The sequence below is a fragment of the Schistocerca nitens genome, chromosome 8, assembly GCF_023898315.1.
Source record: "Schistocerca nitens isolate TAMUIC-IGC-003100 chromosome 8, iqSchNite1.1, whole genome shotgun sequence".
Classification (NCBI taxonomy): Eukaryota; Metazoa; Arthropoda; class Insecta; order Orthoptera; family Acrididae; genus Schistocerca; species Schistocerca nitens.
The window spans coordinates 342,395,887-342,419,703 of NC_064621.1; the positions used below are offsets into that span (position 1 = coordinate 342,395,887).

Consider the following 23,817-nt stretch of genomic DNA (forward strand, 5'->3'; position numbering starts at 1 on the left):
TTTTGTGGAGCACTTACTCATTGTTCCGCGGAACACATTTTGGGAAACCAAGCGGTAAAGGGATGTAGCTGGAAGTCAAATGGTACTCCCAGTAAGTCCAAGGCTTTGTTTGCTAAGACCACCGCTGTTTTCGGTCCGGTTAATGCCTGCATTGATGTTGACCCCTCACCCGTGATCGAGTCGCACCTCATTACAAGGTGTGAGCCGCTGCGGAAGACTTCTTGAAACATCTGTCGAAAGTCTCCCGGTTACAAGTGCTGTCTGTGGCTAATAATAATGCTAGGCCATCTGCAATCGTCTATCCTGTTTCTCTGGAAGCCTCTCAGCCTGCAAGATCTAGGCACTAACAGAACGTGGGATTACTGATAGCTGAGAGCTTCAATGTCTGGTGCAAATGGAGCCTCTTTGTCATAAGTGTACAAAGTTGAGGTAGAACTCCAGTTTACACCCTGTGTGCATAGAGGGTGGTCTTATACCAGATATGGAACGCTACCTTCGAGATGCCATGAAGAGCACAGCTTGCTTCCAAGCGCAGGTGGTAGCTCATATTGTTACTCATATCGTTACCGATTAAGTGGGTCGCTTTGAATTAGAAGAGATTCTTCCTGGTTCTCGGCAACTGTCTAAAGTGGTAAAAGCAGGTAGTCTTGCTTCAAAGATGAAGAATTAGTTTACCATCTGCAGTATCATTGACAGGACCAACGTTTAGTATAGAGATAGTGAGGGGTCCGAGTCAGAGTCAGAGACTGTGCTACAGGTTCTCTGACTCGCGTTATAGGAGTCAGGTGTCAACTGCAGGAAAACATGATATGTTGGCCTCGAGTGGGCCGAGGATCGGCCTGACTCGGCTTCGCTCGGTACTTCTCCGAATTACTCAGTTTAGTGCGACATTTCATTTAAAATTGCAGAACTTTTCGGTCGGCATGACTTTCTTCATTTCGGTACAATCACTTATTAGGGCTGTTTACCCTTCTCTTTTTATTTACGATGTGAAAGAAGTTCACAAGTCCAGGGGCTGTTTGCACAACAAGAGACAGCACCATGCAAAGATTTAGTTGACGAAAGAGCAAAAAATTAAAGTGATCGGTAATCAGCGTTCATTGTTATGTGTAGCAAGAAGCACTTGATGTTAAAATTGCAAGCGTGAAGCACGTGATGAAACTAACAATACTAACAGTAAATTTTGTGAAATCGCACCCGTTATTCCACTTTTAGTAGCAACAGTTTTCAATATATATAATATTTCTGCAATGTACATTGGTTTAATCAAGGGGGGTGCCTGGAATGAGTTTTCGATTTAAAATCCACTGTTATTGAATCTACGGACGGAAAAGAGAAATAACGAAATCAGAACTTCCGGTATGGATTGCAAACCTCGCATTTTAGGTGGACTTCACTGAAAACTGCCCACAATAAGACTATTGAATGTGAGAAACAATTTATCTTTCATTCGACAGGGATGCATTTAGTAAAAAGCCGCACTGTGGGAACGACAAATTCAGAAACAAACTACCACCAATTTCCATAAACACATTACCGTTAAAAAAAAAAAGTTTGAAGAAGTTATTGTGGTCTTTACAGAATAACAAGGCTAGTTTTCTAAATGATTTGAGGACACTGCGAGTCTTACATCTGTTTCTGAGTTAATTTCGAGATCGTTTGACACTTCAGTTGAAAGCTCCCCTGTGCATGAGCGGATGGGACTGAATGATCTACGGTATGATTCTCAGGAGGTCTACGTTGTTTCCTGTGAACATGCTTAAACGTCTCCGTAATGAAGCTGCAAACGTGGTAAAATATTTCGATCAACATAATGTGTGAAAGATTTTTTTTTTCGAATATGAAACTAAATGAATCACAATTATGTGTCAACCGGAGTGGGAAAGTGTATGAAGTTGTCATTCTTAAAACTGACTGCATTTTTTTCAAACAACTTACAGGAATTCAGCCAGGTATTATTAAGAGCGATCGCCGATATTTCGGTGGGAGCACACCCCCGCCATTTTCAAGGCAAACTGCAACGGATAAGCGATGTAGAGTCAAATTTAAAACCTCTGTTCTAGGACTACAGAAGGAAAGATAACACACACACTGAACACTAGTGTCTGAAGATACTGCTGTCATTTACCTTCAATTAAAGTCATCAGAAGATCAATAGAGCTGCAAAATGATTCAGACAAGATCTAAATCTACATCTACATCTACGTGATTACTCTGCTATTCACAATAAAGTGCCTGGCAGAGGGTTCAATGAATCACTTTGAAGCCGTCCCTGTACCGTTCCACTCTCGAGCGGCACGCAGGAAAAACGAGCACTTAAATTTTTCTGTGCGCGACCTGATTTCTCTTATTTTATCGTGATGATCATTTCTCCCTATGTAGGTGGGTGCTAACAGAATGTTTTCGCAATCGGAGGAGAAACTGGTGATTGAAATTTCATGAGATGATCGCGTCGCAAAGAAAATAGCCTTTGTTTTAATGATTGCCACTCCAATTCACGTATCATGTCTGTGACACTATCTCCCCTATTTCGCGATAATACAAAACGAGCTGTCCTTCCTTGTACTTTTTCTACGTCGTCCGTCAGTTCCACCTGATGCGGATCCCACACTGCACAGCAATACTCCAGAATAAGGTGGACAAGCGTGGTGTAAGCAGTCTCTTTAGTAGACCTGTTGCACCTTCTAAGTGTTCTGCCAGAGAATCGCAGTCTTTGGTTTGCTTTACCCACAATATTATCTATGTGATCGTCCCAATTTAGGTTATTTGTAGTTGTAATCTCTAATTATTTTGTTGCATTTACAGCCTTCAAATTCGCGTGACTTATCGCGTAATCAAAATTTAGGTGATTTCTTTTAGTACTCATGTGAATAACTTCACACTTTTCCCTATTCAGGGTCAATTGCCACTTTTCGCACCATACAGATTTCTTATATAAATCATTTTACAAGTCGTTTTGGTCATCTGATGACTTTAAAAGACTGTAAATGACAGCATCATCTGCAAACAATCTAAGACGGCTACTGAGATTGTCTCCTATGTCATTAATATAGATCAAGAACAACAGAGGGCCTGTAACACTTCCTTGGGCGGCGCCGGATATTACTTTTGTTTTACTCGATGACTTTCCATCTGTTACTACGAACTGTGACCTTTCTGATAGCAAATCACGAATCCAGTCGCACAACTGAGGCGATACTCCGTAGGCACGCAGTTTGGTAAGAAGACGCTTGTGAGGAACGGTGTCGAAAGCCTTCTGGAAATCTAAAGATATGGAATCAATTTGACATCCCCTGTCGATAGCACTTATTACTTCATGCGTATAAAGAGCTAGTTGTGTTTCACAAGAACGATATTTTCTGAAACCATGCTGACTATGTGTCAATAAATCGTTTTCTTCGAGGTACTTCATAATGTTCGAATACAGTGTATGTTCCAAAACCCTACTGCAAATCGATGTTAGTGATATAGGCTTGTAATTCAGCGGATTACTCCTACTTTCTTTTTTGGGTATTGGTGTGACTTGAGCAATTTTCCAGTCGTTCTGTGAGCGAGTCGTTGAATATAATTGATAAATATGGAGATATTTTATCAGTATACTCTGAGAGGAACCTGACTGGTATACAATCTGGATCGGAGGCCTTGCCTCTATTAAGTGATTTAAGCTGCTTTGTTACACCGAGGATATCTACTTCTATGTTTATTATCTTGGCAGTTGTTCTTGATTGGAATTCAGGAATATTTACTTCGTCCTCTTTGGTGAAGGATTTTCGGAAATCCTTGTTTAATAACTCTGCTTTAGTGGCACTGTCATCAGTGACTTCACCATTGTTATCGGGCAGTGAAGATATTGATTGCGCCTTGCCACTGGTGTGCTTTATGTATGACCAGAATCTCTTTGGGTTTTCTGCCAGATTTCGAGACATATCTGCATGGATCGATAAGTGACAGCTGACCCTAAAGAAACAAACAAATAACGGTCTGTGGTCCACCACATGACGACTAAAAATTCCATTAAGTTTCGGTTACATTATAATTTAAAAAATTAAAGTTTGTCAATTCAACTAAAGACCTAGGTTGCTATTACACTTACGACCGACTTAAATCTGAACAATGACATTCAAAATGTTGTGCGAATGGTTAAGAGTGTATTTTAGTCGCACAAAGTTAAAATATGGAAAGAACTGCCTTTAATACGTTCGTTCTTCGTTTTATGGAATATTGCTGCGCAGTATGCAAAGAAAAGCAGATGGTTTTATATTATTGCGAAATTGGGGGAGAGAGTATCACTGGGTATGATAAGCGAGTTGTGGATTGTGGCGGGGGTTAGGCAGTCTTTAAAATAAAGATGTTTTCTGTTGCGGCGAGATCTGTTCTCGAAGCCAGTGAATGACACTGAGTATATAGATATGGACAAGCCACCTTCTTTTACTGTTTGTTTTATGTTGGCCGGAATGGTATCGCGCTTGTATGTGGGTATGCATACAGTGCCATTCACAAGCTTCGTAAAGGCTACAGGACACCATAAATACAAAACTTTTATAATGACCAACTTTGTGCACCGAATGGAAAAAATATTTTGTTGGCGCCCACCTGCATAGGGAGAAATGATCATCGTAATAAGAGAAACCGAAACTCTCATAGAAAGATTCATGTTTGCGCTTGTCCCCACGAGCTATTCGAGAGTGTAACGGGAGAATAATAGCGTGGAAGTGGCGCTATGAACACACTGCCAAACAATAAAGTGTGAAATGTAGAGTGGTCACGTTGGTGTGGAGTCAATGACAGTCTTTGGAGTCAATGGTAGACTGAATATCTCACGCTGCTAAAGGCACCACCACGAGATTGGAAAAATTCTAGCACGACAGGCTCGAGCACGACGGGTTGGAGAAATATTAGTATTACAAGAGGACATCAAAAGTAGCCACCAGCTGTGCAGGAGAGATGTAGCGGGACATACCGCAAGATCAGATGCGTCGTGCTCCGGTAAGCCGAGAGAATGGCGGTTGGTCAAACGATAATCGTAAGCTCGATGGTAAGGAGTGTAGAAAAAAAACAGACAACATTATTGAGAAGTAGTTGATCGATAGTGCACATCCAAAAACGGGTTGGCATGTAAGAAAACCGAAATCCGCCCTGGTTCTGTTCAAATAAATCTTTTCAAACCATGCTTGTGGCTGGATGCTGTTACAATTACAAACGTTACAGAATTATACTCGCGGTTCTAGAAATGTTAATTTAGACAAGATAGCATTGGGTATAATAATCTATATAATGCAGGGTTTGGAGTGAAACAGAGTTAACTGCAGATTTTCAAGAGCACAACTAGTAACGAATTTCTCAGAAGTGCTGTTCAAACATTCAGGTGCTGGTACTTGTATAAAACGTAGCTGCGCAGAGATTCCTGGGGGGAAACTGGACCTGAGCTACCCACTAACCATTTCCTCGCGGCTTCGTTCGGGAGCACTTGAGCAGAGACGGTCATCTGTGTGCCAGTACAATGCCTTTTGTTGTGAAGCGGCAGTTCGATTACCAGCCAGAGATCGGAGAGCCAGCCTGGAAATCCCAGTCACATTCTGTGTGCAAAGCGGCTTCAAGCCAAAAGCGCCCTTCAGGCGTTCTAAATACTACAGGACTTTGACGCAACGTAATTAACGACACTGTGATCAGATGTTCGAGATTTCACAGGAATTTCTGGAGAAGAGCAATTCTGAAATTTATTCCTCACATTGAAGAGAAGAGCGAGATACTGTCTTACATATCTTATGACTAATATCAGAATAGACTCAGAGAAAAATTTGTGATGTTAGATACGAACATATTTGTTAAGGAATACGAATTGCGTCCGAGAAACAACGATAAATTTTGCTTTTTTTGAAAAAAAAATAATTATTCGTGCCTAACAAAGCTAACCGCTTGAAAAGCAGTTCCATTAGATAACTCTTATGCCAGCCTTTTTCCAATCTCCGAGATACTTCTGGAACTCTCTATTTGGATTAGCTTACTCCTCTCTCCACGATACGTTTTTAATTTCATCTACACCTGACGCCCTGTTTTCGTTACAGGGAAACGTCACATGAGGTCATGTGTGTTGGATATGGAAGCTGGGATACAATACAGTATTGAATTTGGACACAAATTAGCGAACAGGCAACAAAGTGTGAGCGAGGGCTTTACCATAGAGTAAAACCTGTCAGTTGTTTCACAGCAAATCCGGACTTTTTTTCGAAATGCTTCACGCTTACGTTGTTGTAAATAATAATTATTGATCGTTCGACCTTATAACAAGAACACTTGACGCATTATACCGTTAAAATAAAATAACAAAAAGAGTATAACGTTAACTTTCGACAGCACTAAGTCAGGTTTCTTTTTATCTCTGCGGTACTTAATGCTTCCGATGGAAGTACCGGGTCTTAATTCCGCCGTCAAGTTCGCAAATTTCTATTTCGTCTCTTGTTGTGACATGTTACAGTAGTTCTCTACTGTTTTTTACTTCATCTAGTGAATACCGAGTTACTTGCAACGGCTCTTTTTTTTTCTAAGTCCATCAGTTTCGGAAAAAAAAACTTTGCTGCCACACATTTCATATAGAATACATAGGAAAAGTTTCATGGCATGAGGCGATTGATGTGTCCGACTTTTCAGCGACTTCTCTGGTTGTGATTCACCGATAGTTTATAATCACTTCTTTCACTTTTTCCACAATTCCATCTGTTGATGATGTGCTGCAGCCTCCAGGTCATTTGTATTCTTAAACGTCTTCCCGGCCTTCTTCAAAACGCTTATATCAAACGTAAACCATTGTTTTACTCATAGAAAGCTCACCAAAAGAGGTATTTAATATTTTTGCTCCACTTTATTCTGAAATATTTAATACAATTTCCCTGAGCCATTTTTGTACACAATAAAGTAATCGTTGATTCTACCAAAACATTTAGTACATTCTAACAGATGACAACAGATATCCGGTACAAATTATTTTTTGAACATCTTTGAACGACACGATAACGAAAAAACCAAACGAATCGTATTAATACATCAAGCGAAACTATGAAATTCCCGTCATTGTTTGAACACAACTAGACTATTATTTTCAAAGCGTTATTTATGAGTTATGTTCACACACTGAGCACAGTAACTAAGTGGTAAGTATTGGTGCGTTTCTATGCACTCAGTGTACTTCATCAGTCGTTTTGGAGGTGCAAAACTGCGTTTCCAGCTCGGATTGTGAATTATTTAAAGTTACTAGCATTTTATCATGGTGTGGCGGAGAATAACGGAAAAATTGACTCACTGTGTTTGGGAGCTTCTGTTCGAAGATAGACTTCCCCAGAACATTTGTCACTGAGTGCCTTTGGCCTCTTCGAGTAACAACGAGTCTTATTCCTGAGAATGTTGGGGGAGGAAGAGTGATGTAATAACACCAGATTTTAAGGCTGCCCACCACTACAAACAGTACACCTTCTGTCAAAAGTGTTGTGGCATATTTTACAAAACTGGACCGTGATACCGCGTCATAATTTCACATGCGCCGCCTCCATAAACTGTAAGTACTAGGAACACACGATTTCTTACATCGTATGGAGTTTGTGAAATTTTTCATCATCAATATGATACTGACTATAACTGCAAAGTAGGTGTTATTATTCACAGGTATGTAGTACGTTACACTTGATTCTTGTTTTAATAATCGTATTGCCCAAGTCTGGAGCGATGATTACATCTTGCTCTCAACCACAAAATTTTTCCGCTAACATTTGGTTCCAGCCTCATGGAACCCTAAGACGTTTCAGTGGTGCTGGGACAGGTGGCAAATTTTGGAAACAGGTGGCCGCGCGGGATTAGCCGAGCGGTCCAAGGCGCTGCAGTCGTGGACTGTGCGGCTGGTCCCGGCGGAGGTTCGAATCCTCCCTCGGGCATAGGTGTTCGTGTTTGTCCTTAGGATAATTTAGGTTAAGTAGTGTGTAAGCTTAGGGACTGATGACCTTAGCAGTTAAGTCCCATAAGATTTCACACACATTTGAACATTTTTTTTAAACAGACGGTAGGAGCTTGATCAGTACGTTCACCTAATTTCGTTGCCCTTGATTTTGTTACCTTGGGTGTGTCTCAGGCGTGAGGTGCGCTTTGCTCCGATTGCCACCACATGACTCCAGGGTGCCAGAATCACTTACACATTTTTTGGTAACATAATCTTGCAATTCAAAACGGAGCTGAACATCCACTGCTGTTAAATTATCAAGTATCTCACGATGTTCATGATAAATTGTTCAGTCACGTGTTGGCAATTTATTTGAACTTGGTTTTAATAAAGTGAACTTGAAGTGCTCATGTTTTAGTTCTCGGAAATTTCCAAATGTCTCATGCGCATAAATCACGAGTGATGGATTAACAAGAATTATTCTTTGCTGTGACCTGTTATTTCTTCCCGTTTGTGGATGAGATCTTGAGCATCCTGTATAGGCTCCAAATTATTTCAAAAGATTAGTAATGGACACAGAAGGGAAAGCTTTCGGTTATGGCCCATAATTGGCCTGGTGTGAGTAGGAAAAACCATAGGGTCGGTGGATCAAGCAAAAATTGTGAGTACTTACCATGAAGTTTCTTGTTTGATTTTAATTCATTTGAGTAAGGTACAGAGATTGGACAACAATAAGGAAACACCGTAATAAATGTTTATAAATGCATATGGTAGCCAACCTTGCAGATGATCTCGTTCAATTTGACCACGAACGGCATCTGTGGAATATCCTCAATACGTTGTAAACCTCAGTCCTGGTCCGAAAAGTGTTCTGTGTGTGTGAAATCTTATGGGACTCAACTGCTAAGGTCATCAGTCCCTAAGCTTACACACAACTTAACCTACATTATCCTACGGACAAACACACGCACCCATGCCCGAGGGAGGACTCGACCCTCCGCCGGGACGAGCCGCGCAGTCCATGACTTGAGCGCCCCAGACCGCTCGGCTAATCCCGCGCGGCGAAGAGTGTTCTATCCAGTGGTGAATGCATTATGTCTGAGATACGTAAATTCCAGCGTTGGAAAACTGTTTGTTCTTGTATGGTGGGAGTTCCTGTAACCACGGTAGCTGAAGTGTTTTGTTTTTCAAGAGGCAACGTATCGAAGATTTATGCAGCACACAGAAAAGGGAAAAAACCTCATCCGTTAAGTCACAACGTGGACGGAAATGTGTATTGACACAGGTAGGGGATTGTGACGAAAAATAAGAGGACAAAACGTCACTGCAGTACTGAATGTAGCATTCGCGAACCCAGCCAGCACCAAAAGAAAAAGGAAGGGTCATTCAGAACATAAAATTGCACAGCGAGTTGGAATTCGAAAACCATCCATCAGTAATGCAAAAGCCCACAGGAGGAAAATGTGGTGCTGAAGCCACAAAACCAGGATTACGGACCAATAGAAGAAAGTTATTTGCTCGAATGAGTCCACTTTCACACTGTTCCTAACCTGTGGCCGGGCTCACGTCCCAAGAGTGAAAGATGGGGGGACTTCAGTGATGATTTTGGCAGCCGTAACGTGTTATTCCTAGGGCCCCACGATTACTCCGCAAGGTCGCATTACTGCCAAGCACTGTATGACCCTTTTGGGTGATGAGGTCCGTGCCCTGGTACAACGTTTGCTCCGCAATGGGGGTGATGCTATGTTCCAAGACTAAAGGGCTCCTGGAGTCCTATTGTGTATCATTCCGCCATTTGGCGATCGGTTCGGTACTCTAGCGCACCGAACGGTCTTGGGTTCGAGCCCGAACATTATTCTGTAAGCACTTCCGAAGCGATGCCGAACGGTCCTAGCGAACAGTGACCCTGTTGTCAGTTCTCCTCGCGCCAACCAATGAAAAGCAATCTGCCTCAGATCCGCGCAAGCGCACTGCAGCGCCACAGCGGCACGAACGCGAAGCGACTAGCAGTCGACACAGGCACGCTATTCTTCACAGTGCCGAAAAGTGCGGTCAGAGTACGTAATACTGTTCAAATTTCGCTGACCACGTGCTTCTATGAATGCATGATGACGATAGAATATTCACTGTGTTCTGGACACCGTCATAAATGTCCCATTATGTCATTTTGTTCTCATTCGCATCGACGTCTTGTTTTGGATTTTACGTTTCGGAATATGAGTTATGAATGGAGCGTAGTACCGCACTGTACAAGTACATGTAAACAAGCAACTGAAAAATTCGTAATTTTTTCTGTTTCCCGTCGTTGCTTACTTGCTTCAAATTCATGGAGGTACGTTCCGTCTATGCAACGAATTTGAAGGCGGTTTCTTTACTGCCATACGCGTTTCGCTGCTTTTATTCGTGAAGATGCTTCACAAATAAAAGAAGCGAAAAGCGTATGGCAGTAAACAAATTGCCTTCAGTTAGTTGCATAAACGGAACACATCTCCACGAAACCGAAAAATTTGTTAAGAGAGTGTCAGAGAATAATAACCTGCATAGAATGTGGTCGTACCTCTCTCCTAGAGATCCAAATGATGAATTAGCCTACTTCCCTATATGATACATCAACGATTTGGTTCATAAAATCAAAATTACAAAAAAAAAAGCTTTTTGAGAGCGTTAGCGAGTGCAGCTATAGAAGTTAGTTGATTGTAGTTTATAACATGCATCTGATTAATCAATATGTTTCGTATATTGTGCTAGAGTACAAAAATATTGTGGCGGGAGTCTTTCACCTCCGTCTACTGTTGTTAAGGATTCGATCACAGATAAATACTTGTCACAAGCTAAAGTATAAAGACGATTGCTGCTAGTTTCAATCACAGTAATTTAAGTTGTGTTTTTAGATTCCTGTCTGAGCACACATTCGGAAATCGCTACGTATTCAGAAAGAAACTGGTGAATTATTTATGACAAGAAAAAGTATAAATGTCACTGTCAGTTGTTTGAAGCACAGCAATTTCATCTTTCATTTATTAAACATATGGAAGTCACGAAATCTAAGGTACTCACTAGTGAGAAAGCTCGCTCTTACGTCTAAACAACGACGAATTTGCTAGAAAAATGCTTAACTCTGACGGTTAACGAAGTCTCATAAGAGGAGAAAAAGTAGTTTGGTACGTAGCAGTAAACGAATCTACAACCTTTCACGCACCAGTTCGTTCCCTTACCCACTGTGCTACTACAGTTCACTTGCTTGTAGTGCTTTTCCATATAATTTCATTCAAGATAGACGCAGGCTGATTTCGTTGCCGAATGATGCGGGCGTAAGACGTAAATGCACGAAATTTTGGAAGGTTTACACTATCTTGTTTCACAAAATGCCTTTGTATTGTTACTTAAAAGTTTCAAAAGCGTTTCCATAATTAATAAGTAAACCATTTGCTGAAAAATGTACGCGAAGTCACTAGTAATTTTCGCTAACACTCATGTAATACACGTAAGCAGAGGTGACCTGTAGAAATTTAATAATGTAAAAATGTAAAAATAAAAGGTATTTTGTGAGAATATTGACGGAAACCGTTTTCTATGTTATAATCATTCACAGTAACAACAGTGCAAAGATTATTTGTAACAAAGGAAAATGGTCTATTATGATACACCTGGACGGATCCTGGTGTATCATCAGTAATGCAATCACTAAATCCGAAGATAAAGCATCTCAATATGTTTAAAATAACAAAGTCTAGGTGTAAATAAATCACATCGAACCGAACGAGAGGGCCATACCGAAATCCAAAACCTCTCGGTACAGTTGTCAGAAACACGGCAAGAGGATCGATCGGTAACAGGTCTCACATGTTTACTGAATAGGAACTTCGGAAAAGGAACCGAAATTGACGTCATTACCGAGGCTGATCTACTGCACCGATCGATTTGAACAATACAGAATAGGACCACTGTTCAGATATTTCAGATAACTAGCTTTGTCTAGGATCGACTTTGTGATCATGAATATGGATTGTCGTGTCTCGCCGGGCCACCACGGTCACCGGAACTCAGTGTTATTGAAAGGTCGTGTTCTGCTCTGGAGAGAAGGGTGCTTCATGGTATCAAGCACCATCATCGTTACCTGAAGTTGCATCTATTTTGCAGAAACAATAGTATAAGATCCCTTGAAAACAATACAGGATGCACATTTATCAACTGCGAGACGACTGTAAGCTGCTTTGAATGCCAATTGTTTTCATACATCGTATTAGCCATTGTTACTCCTAGATTACTAAACCCTCGTAGAATTTACGACTGGCCATTAAAATTGCTACACCACGAAGAAGACGTGCTACAGACGCGAAATTTAACCTACAGGAAGAAGATGCTGTGATATGCAACTGATTAGTTTTTCAGAGCATTCACACAGGTTGGCGCCGGTGGCGACACCTACAACGTGCTGACATGAGGAAAGTTTCCAACAGACTTCTCATACACAAACAGCAGTTGACCGGCGTTGCCTGGTGAAACGTTGTTGTGATTCCTCGTGTAAGGAGGAGAAATGCCTACCATTACGTTTCCGACTTTGATAAAGGTCGGATTGTAGGCTATCGCGCTTGTGGTTTATCTTATCGCGACATTGCTGCTCGCGTTGGTCGGGATCCAATGACTGTTAGCAGAATATGGAATCGGTGGGTTCAGGAGGGTAATACGGAACGCCATGCTGGATCTCAACGGTCTCGTATCACTAGGAGTCGAGATGACAGGCATCTTATCCGCATGGCTGTAACGGATCGTGAAGCCACGTCTCGATCCGTGAGTCAGCCGATGGGGACGTTTGCAAGACAACAACCATCTGCACGAACAGTTCGACGACGTTTGCAGCGGCATGGACTATTAGCTAGGAGACCATGGCTGCTGTTACCCTTGACGCTGCATCACAGACAGGATCGCCTGCGATGGTGTACTCAACGACGAACCTGGGTGCACGAATGGCAAAAAGACTTCTTTTCGGATGAATCCAGGTTCTGTTTACAGCATCATGATGGTCACATCCGTGTTTGGCGACATCGCGGTGAACGCACGTTGGAAGCGTGTATTCGTCATCGCCATACTGGCTTATCACCCGGCGTGATGGTATGGGATGCCATTGGTTACACGTCTCGGTCACCTCTTGTTCGCATTGACGGCAGTTTGAACAGTGGGCGTTACATTTCAGATGTGTTACGACCCGTGGCTCTCCCCTTCATTCGATCCCTGCGAAACCCTACATTTCAGCAGGATAATGCACGACCGCATGTTTCAGGTCCTGTGCGGGCCTTTCTGTATACAGAAAATGTTCGACTGCTGCCATGGTCAGCGCATTCTCCAGATCTCTCAACAAAAGGAAACGTCTGGTCAATGGTGGCCGAGCAACTGCCTCGTGACAATACGCCGGTCACTGCTCTTGATGAACTGTGCTATCGTGTTGAAGCTGCATGGGCAGCTGTACCTGTACACGCCATCCAAGCTCTGTTTGACTCAATGCCCAGGCGTATCAAGGCCGTTATTACGGCCAGAGGTGGTTGTTCTGGGTACTGATTTCTCAGGATCTATGCACCCAAATTGCGTGAAAATGTGATTACATGTCAGATCTAGTATAATATATTTGTCCAATGAATACTCGTTTATCATCTGCGTTTCTTTTTGGTGTAGCAATTTTAATGGCCAGTAGTGTAATCCGGTACGTAACATACCATTCAAATGGTTCAAATGGCTCTAAGCAGTATGGGACTTAACATCTGAGGTCATCAGTCGCCTAGATTCAGATCTACTTAAACCTAACTAACTTAAGAACATCACACACTTCCATGCCAGAGGTAGGATTCGAACCCACGACCATAGCAGCAGCGCGGTTCCGGACTGAAGCCTCTAGAACCGCTCGGCCACCGCGGACGGTAACATACCATTGGAGATCTAATAATTGTAAATAAGTATTGGTTAACCTATAAATCATGACTCTCTCTGAATAAGTTTGGAGTAGTGCAATTTACGATGGTATGGTAGTAATGGAACATTTTTCCTTCTTCAGTGTTCTAGAAGAAGCTCAAGCTGCCAAACAAGAATTTCATCAGAGCGTAAGTTCATCGCTATACCTGTACGAGAATGACATGCATACTTTGGTCGCGGTGGTTTCTTACCTGAAGAAAGCGTACGATCTTGCAGGCCACGTTGCCCGCGTACCATACAATGGTGATCCTCGTCACGATGTCCGTCAACACATTGATGAGGCCGACCGTCAGGTCTGAAAAAAAAGGTACGCACTGTTTAGTAAACGTGGAATTAAGTTAAAAAACAAATGTTTTGTCATATGGTCACCTCTTTAGTAATGCTGCATTTGCTGAATGTGTATCTTTCAAAAAAATCTAAACTCCTTCTAACGGTACCTAAAGATCACTGCCTTCCCCGCCGTTAACAGATTTCGTGAGTGGAGCTACTACTTCTCAGTCAAGTAGCTCCTCATTTAGTCTCACAAGGGCTGACTACATCCCGCTATTGTTTGTGCAGCAGCTTCGGGGTTATAGGGCTACACCTTCATTTCTCTAATTTGTTCATATAAGCACTCCGTCTTCAGGCCACAAGTGGCCCACCCGGACCATCCGACCGCCGTGTCATCCTAAGGGGAAGATGCAGATAGGAGGGGCGTGTGGTCAGCACACCGCTCTCCCGGTCGTTATGATGGTTTTCTTTGACCGGAGCCACTGCTATTCGGTCGAGTAGCTCCTCAGTAGGCATCACGAAGCTAAGTGCACCCCGAAAAATGGCAACAGCGCATGGCGTTTCGGATGGTCACCCATCCAGATGCCGCCCACTTCCGACAGTGCTTAACTTCGGTGATCTGACGGGAACCGGTGTATCCACTGCAGCAAGGCCGTTGCCCAATTTGTCCATAGATTCATAATATATAAACGGAGCACACCTGGACATCGTAGCTCAAACGACTGCTGATTGCTAGACCAGCAACTATGTAGGATATCTGCACCTGTTATCTGGGAATAACCACACTGGTGCCAAAGAATAATCACCCTGGGGCCGAAGCAGAATCTGCAGACAACAGTGGATTCTCACTGCTAATATTTTGATGGTCACAAAGGGCATAAAAATTGTCTCAGTTCCGGATCAGAGCTGATTTGATGCAAACTTTTTTGAGGGAATGTACAAATTGTCTAGCGGTAGGGTCTTTCACTTCTACTCTGGCCGTATTGGATCACGAGTTCGAAGCCCGCCACTGTTTAAATTTTGAACAAACATCATCAACTATGTCAGCCGAGGGCTTCCAACACACTAAGTCACCCTCGTCCTGCCAACGGCCTTGTCTGAAAGGGTAGAGAAGTGAGTGAAGTTTCAGGGAACTTTGTTGCCCTTGAGGTGGGAAATGACCCTAAAAGGTGGAAGGATCAGCAATAACGAACGACGTGTGGCTGTACAAGGCAATGGAAACCAAAGCAATAAAGACGTATAATATATATCCACAGTACGTGTGGTTTGCAACTGAAAAAAAACTGACATTATGTTCTCTCCACTAGCGAAGGATGCCATATTAGCAGCCATTCGGATATCCGGGAGGGGACTGACAATGGGGTGGTGACCATGTAAAAAAGATGGAATGATCAGCGACAGGATAACATTCTATGAGTTGGGCATGGAATGTCAGAGGTTTGAACGTAGTAGGGAAGCTAAAAATATGAAAACGAAAATGCAAAGGCTCAATATAGATGAATCGGGGTCAGTGAAGTGAAAAAAATAATATAACTATTTTTACTTAGGCGATTATAGGATAATATCAACAGCAGCAGAAAATAGTAGAACAGGTGTAGGATTCGTCACGAAGAGGGAAATAGGGCAGAAAGTTCGCTACTATGAATGATTCAGTGACGGGTTTGATCTCATCACATTTGACAGCAAACCAACGGCAACAACGATAGTATACAAGTTACATCGCAAACAGAAAGTGAAGAGATAGAGGACGTATACGAGGATAATGAAGCTTCATTCTGTATGTAAAGGAAGCTATGGAGGATTGGAACGCGGTTGAAGCGGAAGGAATAGAAGAAAGGGTTACGGAAGAATATGGCCTTGGCATTAGAAAAGAGAGAGGAGAAAGACTAATAGAATTGTGAAATAAATTTCCAAGGGTTACAACGAATATTCTGTTCTAGAATCACAAGAGAAGGAGATACACTGGGAAAAGAACGGGAGGCACGGGAAGGTCCAGCTGGAGGAATATTCCACCAGGAATTCATCATTCGGGAAACAGATATTGGATTTTAAAGTGTAACCAGGTGCGTATATAGACTCACATATCGATTTAGAAATGATGAAGGGTAGGCTGAAGTATAAGAGAATCATCCGAAAGAATCAACTTGGAAGGAAGTGGTATTCTGGAGTAAGAGAATCAATGTGGAAGGAGGACCGATTCTGAAGTACTGACGAATTAGGAGATATGTTTGAAGTGCACTAAGGATGTTGGTACTGCTACAAGGAACACCAGAGTAGGCAGGTCATGTCTAAAAACTACAATCATAGATGTTGGACAGACAAAGTGCAAGGAAGGAAAATGCGAAGGAACCATGGTAGTGGATGAAATACTTCAGTTGATCGATGAAAGAAGGAAGTACAAAAAAATGTTCAGGGAAAGACAGGAATACAGCAACGTAAATCACTTAGGAATGAAATAAACAGAAAATCCAGGGCAGCCAAGGCGAAATGTATGTCGGGAAGATATAAAGAATTCGCAAAAGGAATGATCGTCGGAAGGCCTGACTCGGCATACAGAAAAATCAAAAACCTTCGGTGAAATTTAAGGTAACGGTGGTAACATCAAGATACTACTGGGAATTCCACTGTTAGGTGCTGTGGTGACTTATCATCGAACACAATTCCAAAGATAGAAAAGACAAATAACTGCAAAACTGTCGCACAGTCAGGTGAACAGCTTGCTCATTTAAGCTGATGACAAGAATAATATGAAAGAGAATGGAAAAGAAAACTGAGAAAGAGTTGGGAGACAATCAGTTCAGCATTAGGAAAGGTAAAGGACCAGACATGCTGCTCTCGCGTTCCTCTTGATAATGGAGAGAAGGCTGAAGAGGAAACAAGACAAGGGCATAGCATTCGTCAACCTAGAAGAGTTCAGCATAATAAAATGTGTTCTAAATTCTCAGAAATATGGGAGTAAGCTATAGGGAAACACGGGTAATATACAATATGTACAAGAACCAAGGCAGAACAAGAAGACTGGAAGACAAAGAATGAAGTGCAGGTATCAAAATGAGCTGATAGTAGGGTTCGAATGTGGCACAGACCTCACGAAGCCATGAAGCCAAGCACCGTGCAAGCCGGTGGTGGCTCCATAGTGACGTGGGCCGTGTTTACATGGAATGGTCTGCGTCCTCTGGTCAAAGTGAACCGATCATTCACTGGGAAATGGCTATGTTCGTCTACTTGGAGACAATTTGCAGGCATTCATGGGCTTCATGTTCCAAAAATACGGTGTTATGTCACTGGACCATAAACAGTTCGCGGTTTGTTGAAGAACATTCTGGAGAATTCGAGCGAATGATTTGACCACCCAGATCGCCCAGCATGAATCCTGTCGAACGCTTATGGGTCATAATATAGAGCTCTGTCCGTGCACAAAACCGTGCACCTCACATTTATGGGCAGCGATAAAGGGAGCATGGCTCAATATTTCTGCAGGGGACTTCCAACGATTTGTTGAGTCCGTGCCTTGTCGAGTTGCTGTACTACAAAGGGCAAAAAGGAAGTCCGACAAGATATTAGCAAGTATCCCATGACTTTGTCACCTTGGAGTGAAATGCGTCACAGATGAACAGCGATGTTCAACAAACATCTTAACTCGTATGTTATTTATTAACATACGAGTTTCTGAGAAGCCATAGTAGTGATTCTTCGCAACCAGTTCCCTCTAAATGGCAAGGCATAATATTTAAAGCCATTAGTAGCGTTAAAATTCTTACTAATATCTTAATTAGCTGATCCCAAGCACTACGTTGGCGAAATTACTGTATAAATTTCTCATAGTCATCTAGAGGACAGTCATCTCGACTGAAATGATGTCATTTAGTCAGATGAAGTGTTCCTGAGATTTACTTTTAACTTTAAAATTATCTTTTACTCAGCTTCGCAGTACGCCAGAGACTAGTAAAAAATAAAATTATTAATATAAAAAGAGATTAAGTGAACTAGATCTGTACCTCGTTTGAGAAAATCTATTTTTGAAAATCCAACAAAAAGTTGTAAAAAATCTGAGTTGCATGTGTTGTATTCACTACCCGCAACGAATTAAGCATCTTCTTTACCAACTACGACAGTCTCAGGCCTATCACAATGGTAAGACGGTACGTATTTTTGATTTTATTTTAAGAGAGCACCTAAATTTTACGTCTAACACCAGTACGAATGTATTGCTATTAGCTATAGAGTTATGCGCTCTGAGACACATAAAGAGAGTAATTTTATTCTACGCAGCCGACTGTACGTGGGCGTTGGTTTTAGCAGAAGCCATATAGGCCTAAAAGCTTTGCAAGTACAAAAATTAAACTACCAGTGTTACACTACTGAATAAAATCCCCGCTCCACAGCACCGTTGTAAGCCACTAATCGATCCAAAATAAGAAGGCGCAGCCCATTGGTAAAATTTTGTCATCCCTCTTACATTCGGCAGTTACGAATCCAGCAACATTTTTACAAGCATACTGCGTCTGGTTCTTCAGTACTTGTCGCCATCATGGATGTCACATAAAGCATAAAATTTTTGTATGTGATGATAAGGAAGTAATGAAGGAGGAGTAATGTAACATATTAAAATCCTCATAGCACAAAGCTTTATAATCTAACGGAACTTCAGGGTTCAAGCAGACCCCTGCTTAGTAATCTCTGTTTTACGCACTTTTCAGGTAATCTCCATGCAGAACTCCGATTTTCTATAACCTTCTCATATTTAAATTCTTCGAAATCCTTCCTGAACACATAAATCACACGGTGCAGTGTCGGAACGCCCTCCTTCTCTATTTACCCTTGTCTGTGTCCCAGCTGTCAGCGACGTTAATCCTGTTTAGTCTCTGTTCTATGCTGGGTCGATTTATGTTTATCGATTAGGGTTCACTGACAGCAAACAATACCCCAGTTGATCTTTTCACTTTTATCATGCCACGTACACCGCAGTACACTGACTTCGACAGTCGCTCCCTGATACTTTCAGTAACGAGACGTTTGTACTTATAATTTCTTTCCAGCTATCTTCTGTTTTCAGTGAAATCTATTTTTCACCACGTTCCTGTTATAAATAAACTACTTATAACATGATGTTTTTGTAGTCTGAGGTTCCCATGTGGCAGACGAAAAATTTGCCAGAAATACTTCCTGGTTTACGCACAACCTTTGGGGCACTTCAAGATGCTGCTAGTAGTATGTCGTTACTTAGGCAGACAAATTGCAAACCGCGTTGGAAAAACAGCCAGTTTATCTTGTCGCTAGCATTAATAAGACACATTTTTTTACATACAGCGAATATAAATAAAGAAATGGAAAAAGTAATTGTAGACTTGACCGACACATGCAGCTAAGCGAAAGCAATAAAACCTGCTTTAGAAAATATCTCGAACAAAAGTCAGTTGTCAGTCCTTTTCGATCAGGCAAAACGAATACAAGGGACACAGTTGTGTTAAGAATGACTGGAAAGCACACCCTTGCGCTGTAGCATTCCAAGAGAAATTTCCGAATTATATTACCATTGAAACGTACACTCACGTTCAGAAGGAAAACAGAACACCCTGAGCGACTAAAGATAGGACGTTGAAATTTACCCGACTTGTAAATTAATATGTTTTGCAGAAATTATTAGCATTTTTTCTGTTCAGCATGTATCCTGTTTCCTAGTAGGCACATGGGCCCTGATAACTTGTTCCATGCGTGATGGCATCGACGCGTAAAAGGCATGAATGTCCTCCTATGACATAGAAACCCATCCTGCATTTAGCTGGTTCCAAAGCATCTGTGGTTGTTGGCACTGGGTCACGGGGCTGCACCCGTCGTATCACCATATCGCACACATTTTCGATTGGCGTCAAGTCTGGTGAGCTGGCGGGGCAAGGCAAAAGGCTGACATCCTGTGACAGCAAGAAGGCGCGTGTTCCTGCAACAACGTATTTTTGTCTATTATCTTGCTAAAAAAATGGCGTGTAGGGTGTCTTGCAGAAAGGGTATGGCTACGGGTTGCAGGATGCCATTCAAGTATCGTGATTTGTGGTAGTGCCCAATAGCACCCCATACCATAAGGTCTTGAACTGGAGCTGTATGTCTTGTGTGAATACAGTCACTGTGATGCCACCTCCCCTGCCTGCCGTAAACCAAAATGCGGCCATCGTTTTCAAACAATCAGACCTAGCTTCGTCCGGAAACATTATTTGATACAATTCCTGCCCTCATTGACGTCGTTCCATACGCAACTGACGTCTACCATGTTTCTGCACATTCGTCAAAGGTAGGCGGAGAAGTGGACGACACGCACGCAACGCTTGCCGTAACAAACGGCGACGGACTGCCACCCTTGATAGCGTATGGTGTGTTACACCGTAACACTGTTGCGCCAGAGCCGAGGAGGATGCAGATCAGTCCTGAAATGCCATTCGGATGAGCTGTCGATCTTCTCGGGAGTGGTCTGGGTGGTACGACCTGACCGATCTCGTCGTGTTCTACGACCTTCCGGGAGACACCCATTGGCACTGCCAAAACACTTAGTCCCATACGAGCAGCGATTTCCCAGATGGTTGCATCACATTCTCTCACGCCAATAATGCGCCCTCTTGCAAACTGACTGATTTGAAGGTACCGTTTGCGTATACGTCCGCGGGGCATCCTGCACGTGTGTTCAAGTCACACTGCTCCATTAGTTTGGTTGGTTGATTTCGAGGAGTGAAGCAAACAGCGAGGTCATCGTTCCCATCGGATGAATGGAGGATGGGGAAGGAAATCGGCTGTCTCCTAACAAAGAAACCATCCCGGCATTTGCCTGAAGCGATTTAGGGAATTCAAGGAAAGCCAAAATCAGGATGGCCGGACGCGGCTTAGAACTGTCGTCCTCCCGAATGCGAGTCCAGCGTGTTAACCACTGCGCCTCTTCGCTCGGTCACACTGATCCATTATTTTCGGTACATAGTGACAACTAGAGCCGCAGGCACATTTTACCGGTGGGTGGTATTGCTCCGCGATATGTATGTGGACCCCGAACCAGCGACAAGTCGACACAGTTCAAATGTTAAACATTTCTCAAAAATGTTTCAAATGGCTCTGAGCACTATGGGACTCAAAAAAAAATGGCTCTGAGCACTATGGGACTTAACATCTATGGTCATCAGTCCCCTAGAACTTAGAACTACCTAAACCTAACTAACCTAAGGACATCACACAACACCCAGTCATCACGAGGCCGGGACTCAACATCTGAGGTCATCAGTCCCCCAGAACATAGAACTACTTAAACAATACTAACCTAAGGACATCACACACATCCACGCCAGAGGCAGGATTCGAACCTGCGACCGTAGTGGTCACGCGGTTCCAGACTAAAGCGCCTAGAACCGCTCGGCCACACCGGCCGACACACATTTCTCCAGAAAATACTATTTTGCATGTCCTGTAAATATGAACGTTCTATCTCAGGTCGTTCAAAGTGTTCTGATTTTTTCTGAGCGTGAGAGTATTTTACACTTTTACTGAACTCAACATAGGATTAAACAGAAAACCGGTTGCAAGTAACTGTTAGGTACACTGAATTAGGTTTCGACACCCTCCAAGGTTGTCTTCATCAGAATGAAATGTTGATAAATCGTAAAATTACATTGCTAAAAAGCAGAGGTCAAGATTTAGAGAGCAATGCTCAAGTCAAAAGTTAAATAAAACATTCCAGCCTTTGGACATTGCCTTTGTCACGTTGCCTTTGCCACGTTTCATTGTGATGAAGACACCCTCATTTGGTGTCGAAATCTAAGTCAATGTACCTAACACTTATTTGCAACCGGTTGGCTGTAAGATCTTATGTTGAAACTAGTATATGGTTGCTGAGTAACAGCCACGTTTAAAACTTTTATTGAACATGTTACGGATGTCAGTGCTCGTTTTAAACCACGTGAAGAAACGATCGAAGGGATTCAGATGCTTCTGCCCGAGAAAACCAGTAATGACTCCAGGACAAAAGGAGGTGCCATAGCACATGTATTTGTGAGTGAAAATTCTGGCATTATATTTCTGAGTGCGTATGGAATATCTTACAGTCACTGTAAATCCTTAGAACAAAAATTTTCCATTCCAATAGAAGCTACTGATCAGCGCGATGAACAGTTTTTCCTTTTTAACCCTTTGTTGCCTGACGGTACTTAAAAGTACCAGTAAGTTTTGACTCTCATTATTTTCTCGTGGTGCAGTTTCGTGATCTGAGTGCCTGTCGGTACGTAACAGTAACTCTGCTCTACTGTTTCATAGATGTTATTGTGCAATACATAGACCTCTCTGGCGCTCAGAGCTTGAAATTGTTTTTTGCACGCTGCTGTGAAAACAGAAGATTGTATGTGCTTCTTTCCATGGTGTTGCCTGAATTTGTGCGCAATTTATTGAAACTTCCGTTGAGTTTTCCATTGTACGTACTTACCTTCTTTGTTTTTTTATAATAGTTTGAAGCATTACGTTACAAGTGAATGAGATAAAGTGGAAAATATAAGGCGGACTTATTAGTACCGTCAGGTTGTGCGAACACTTTATTGTAGCAACAATGCGTTACCTCTCACTAGTTGTTCTGTCCACTTTTTCTCACACAGAAATCCGTAAATACATTTGCCTGTGGAACAATTAGAACAAACAGGAAAGGTTTCCTAGGGAATTTACCTAAAGAAAAATGTCTAAATCAAATCACAGAGAGTCATCTTTAGACCTAACAGTATTTCAATGGAAGGAAAATAAAGTAGTGTATTTTGCGTCAAACTTCCATGGCACTGAACAGAGCGTAGTGACAAGAAAACAGAAAGATGAAAATAGTATGACTATACCATGTCCAGTTATTGTATGTGATTACAATAAAAACGTGGGTGGTGTGGATCATGCAGACAGATTACGTTCAACTTATGGTCTTGACAAGCGATCAAAGAAATGGTGGCACCGTCTCTTCTGGTGAGCAATAGAAATTGCTTTTGTCAATGCTTACTTCATTTTCAGTGATCTACATGGGGCACTGCCACTGCTGGAATTCAGGCGTGCTGTGGCACTAGGGCTAATGAATGAACAGCAAGTGCCAAATCTCAAAAAGAGAAACTCTGGTAAAGATGAAATAACTCTCCCAAAGAGAAGGAAGGGTAACTTTTCTGTTGCGAAGGGTGTACGTCTTGGCAACCGAGGAAATCATTTTGTAGTGTTCAGTTGTAAAAGAGGACGATGCGAAATGTGTGCGAAAAATAAAATTCAGTCGAGACCACATCCACAATGTAGTACATGTAAAGTGTATTTGTGCTGCAATCAGAAAAAGAACTGTTTCCTACAATTTCATGAGGTATCACTAAATATGTGATATGTATATCCTGTCAAAAATGTATAGCTAAGTTACTATGTATTGTGAAGTTGCTCCAGAATAAATTTATGCGAAATTAAAAAAAAAATCAGAAATATCGTATTTCTGTTAATTAATTTTCTAATGTAAAAATATTTAATATTTATGTGGAATAAAGTACAAGTTATAAAAATTGGAGCATTTTTCTGCGCATGTTGTGATTCTGTCCATGGAGTCCGACGGTACTTCAGAGTACCAGGAGAGAAAAAAGTTGTGAAAAATAAAATAAAATTTTCCAAAAAATCCTACCGTCATTTGAGGC

At 42.0% G+C, this 23,817-nt stretch overlaps 1 protein-coding gene and 1 pseudogene across 1 annotated transcript in view; both read right to left on the reverse strand.

Annotated features, from left to right (window-relative positions):
• Positions 1 to 23,817, reverse strand: part of LOC126199555 (cardioacceleratory peptide receptor-like) — a 385,883-nt gene that overhangs the window by 150,622 nt on the left and 211,444 nt on the right. Inside the window, exon 2 of the mRNA XM_049936477.1 lies at positions 14,080 to 14,183. Coding sequence (XP_049792434.1) covers positions 14,080 to 14,183 — 104 coding nt within the window. The remainder of the gene's footprint in view (positions 1 to 14,079; positions 14,184 to 23,817) is intronic.
• On the reverse strand, positions 14,701 to 14,818 carry LOC126199796 (5S ribosomal RNA; annotated as a pseudogene).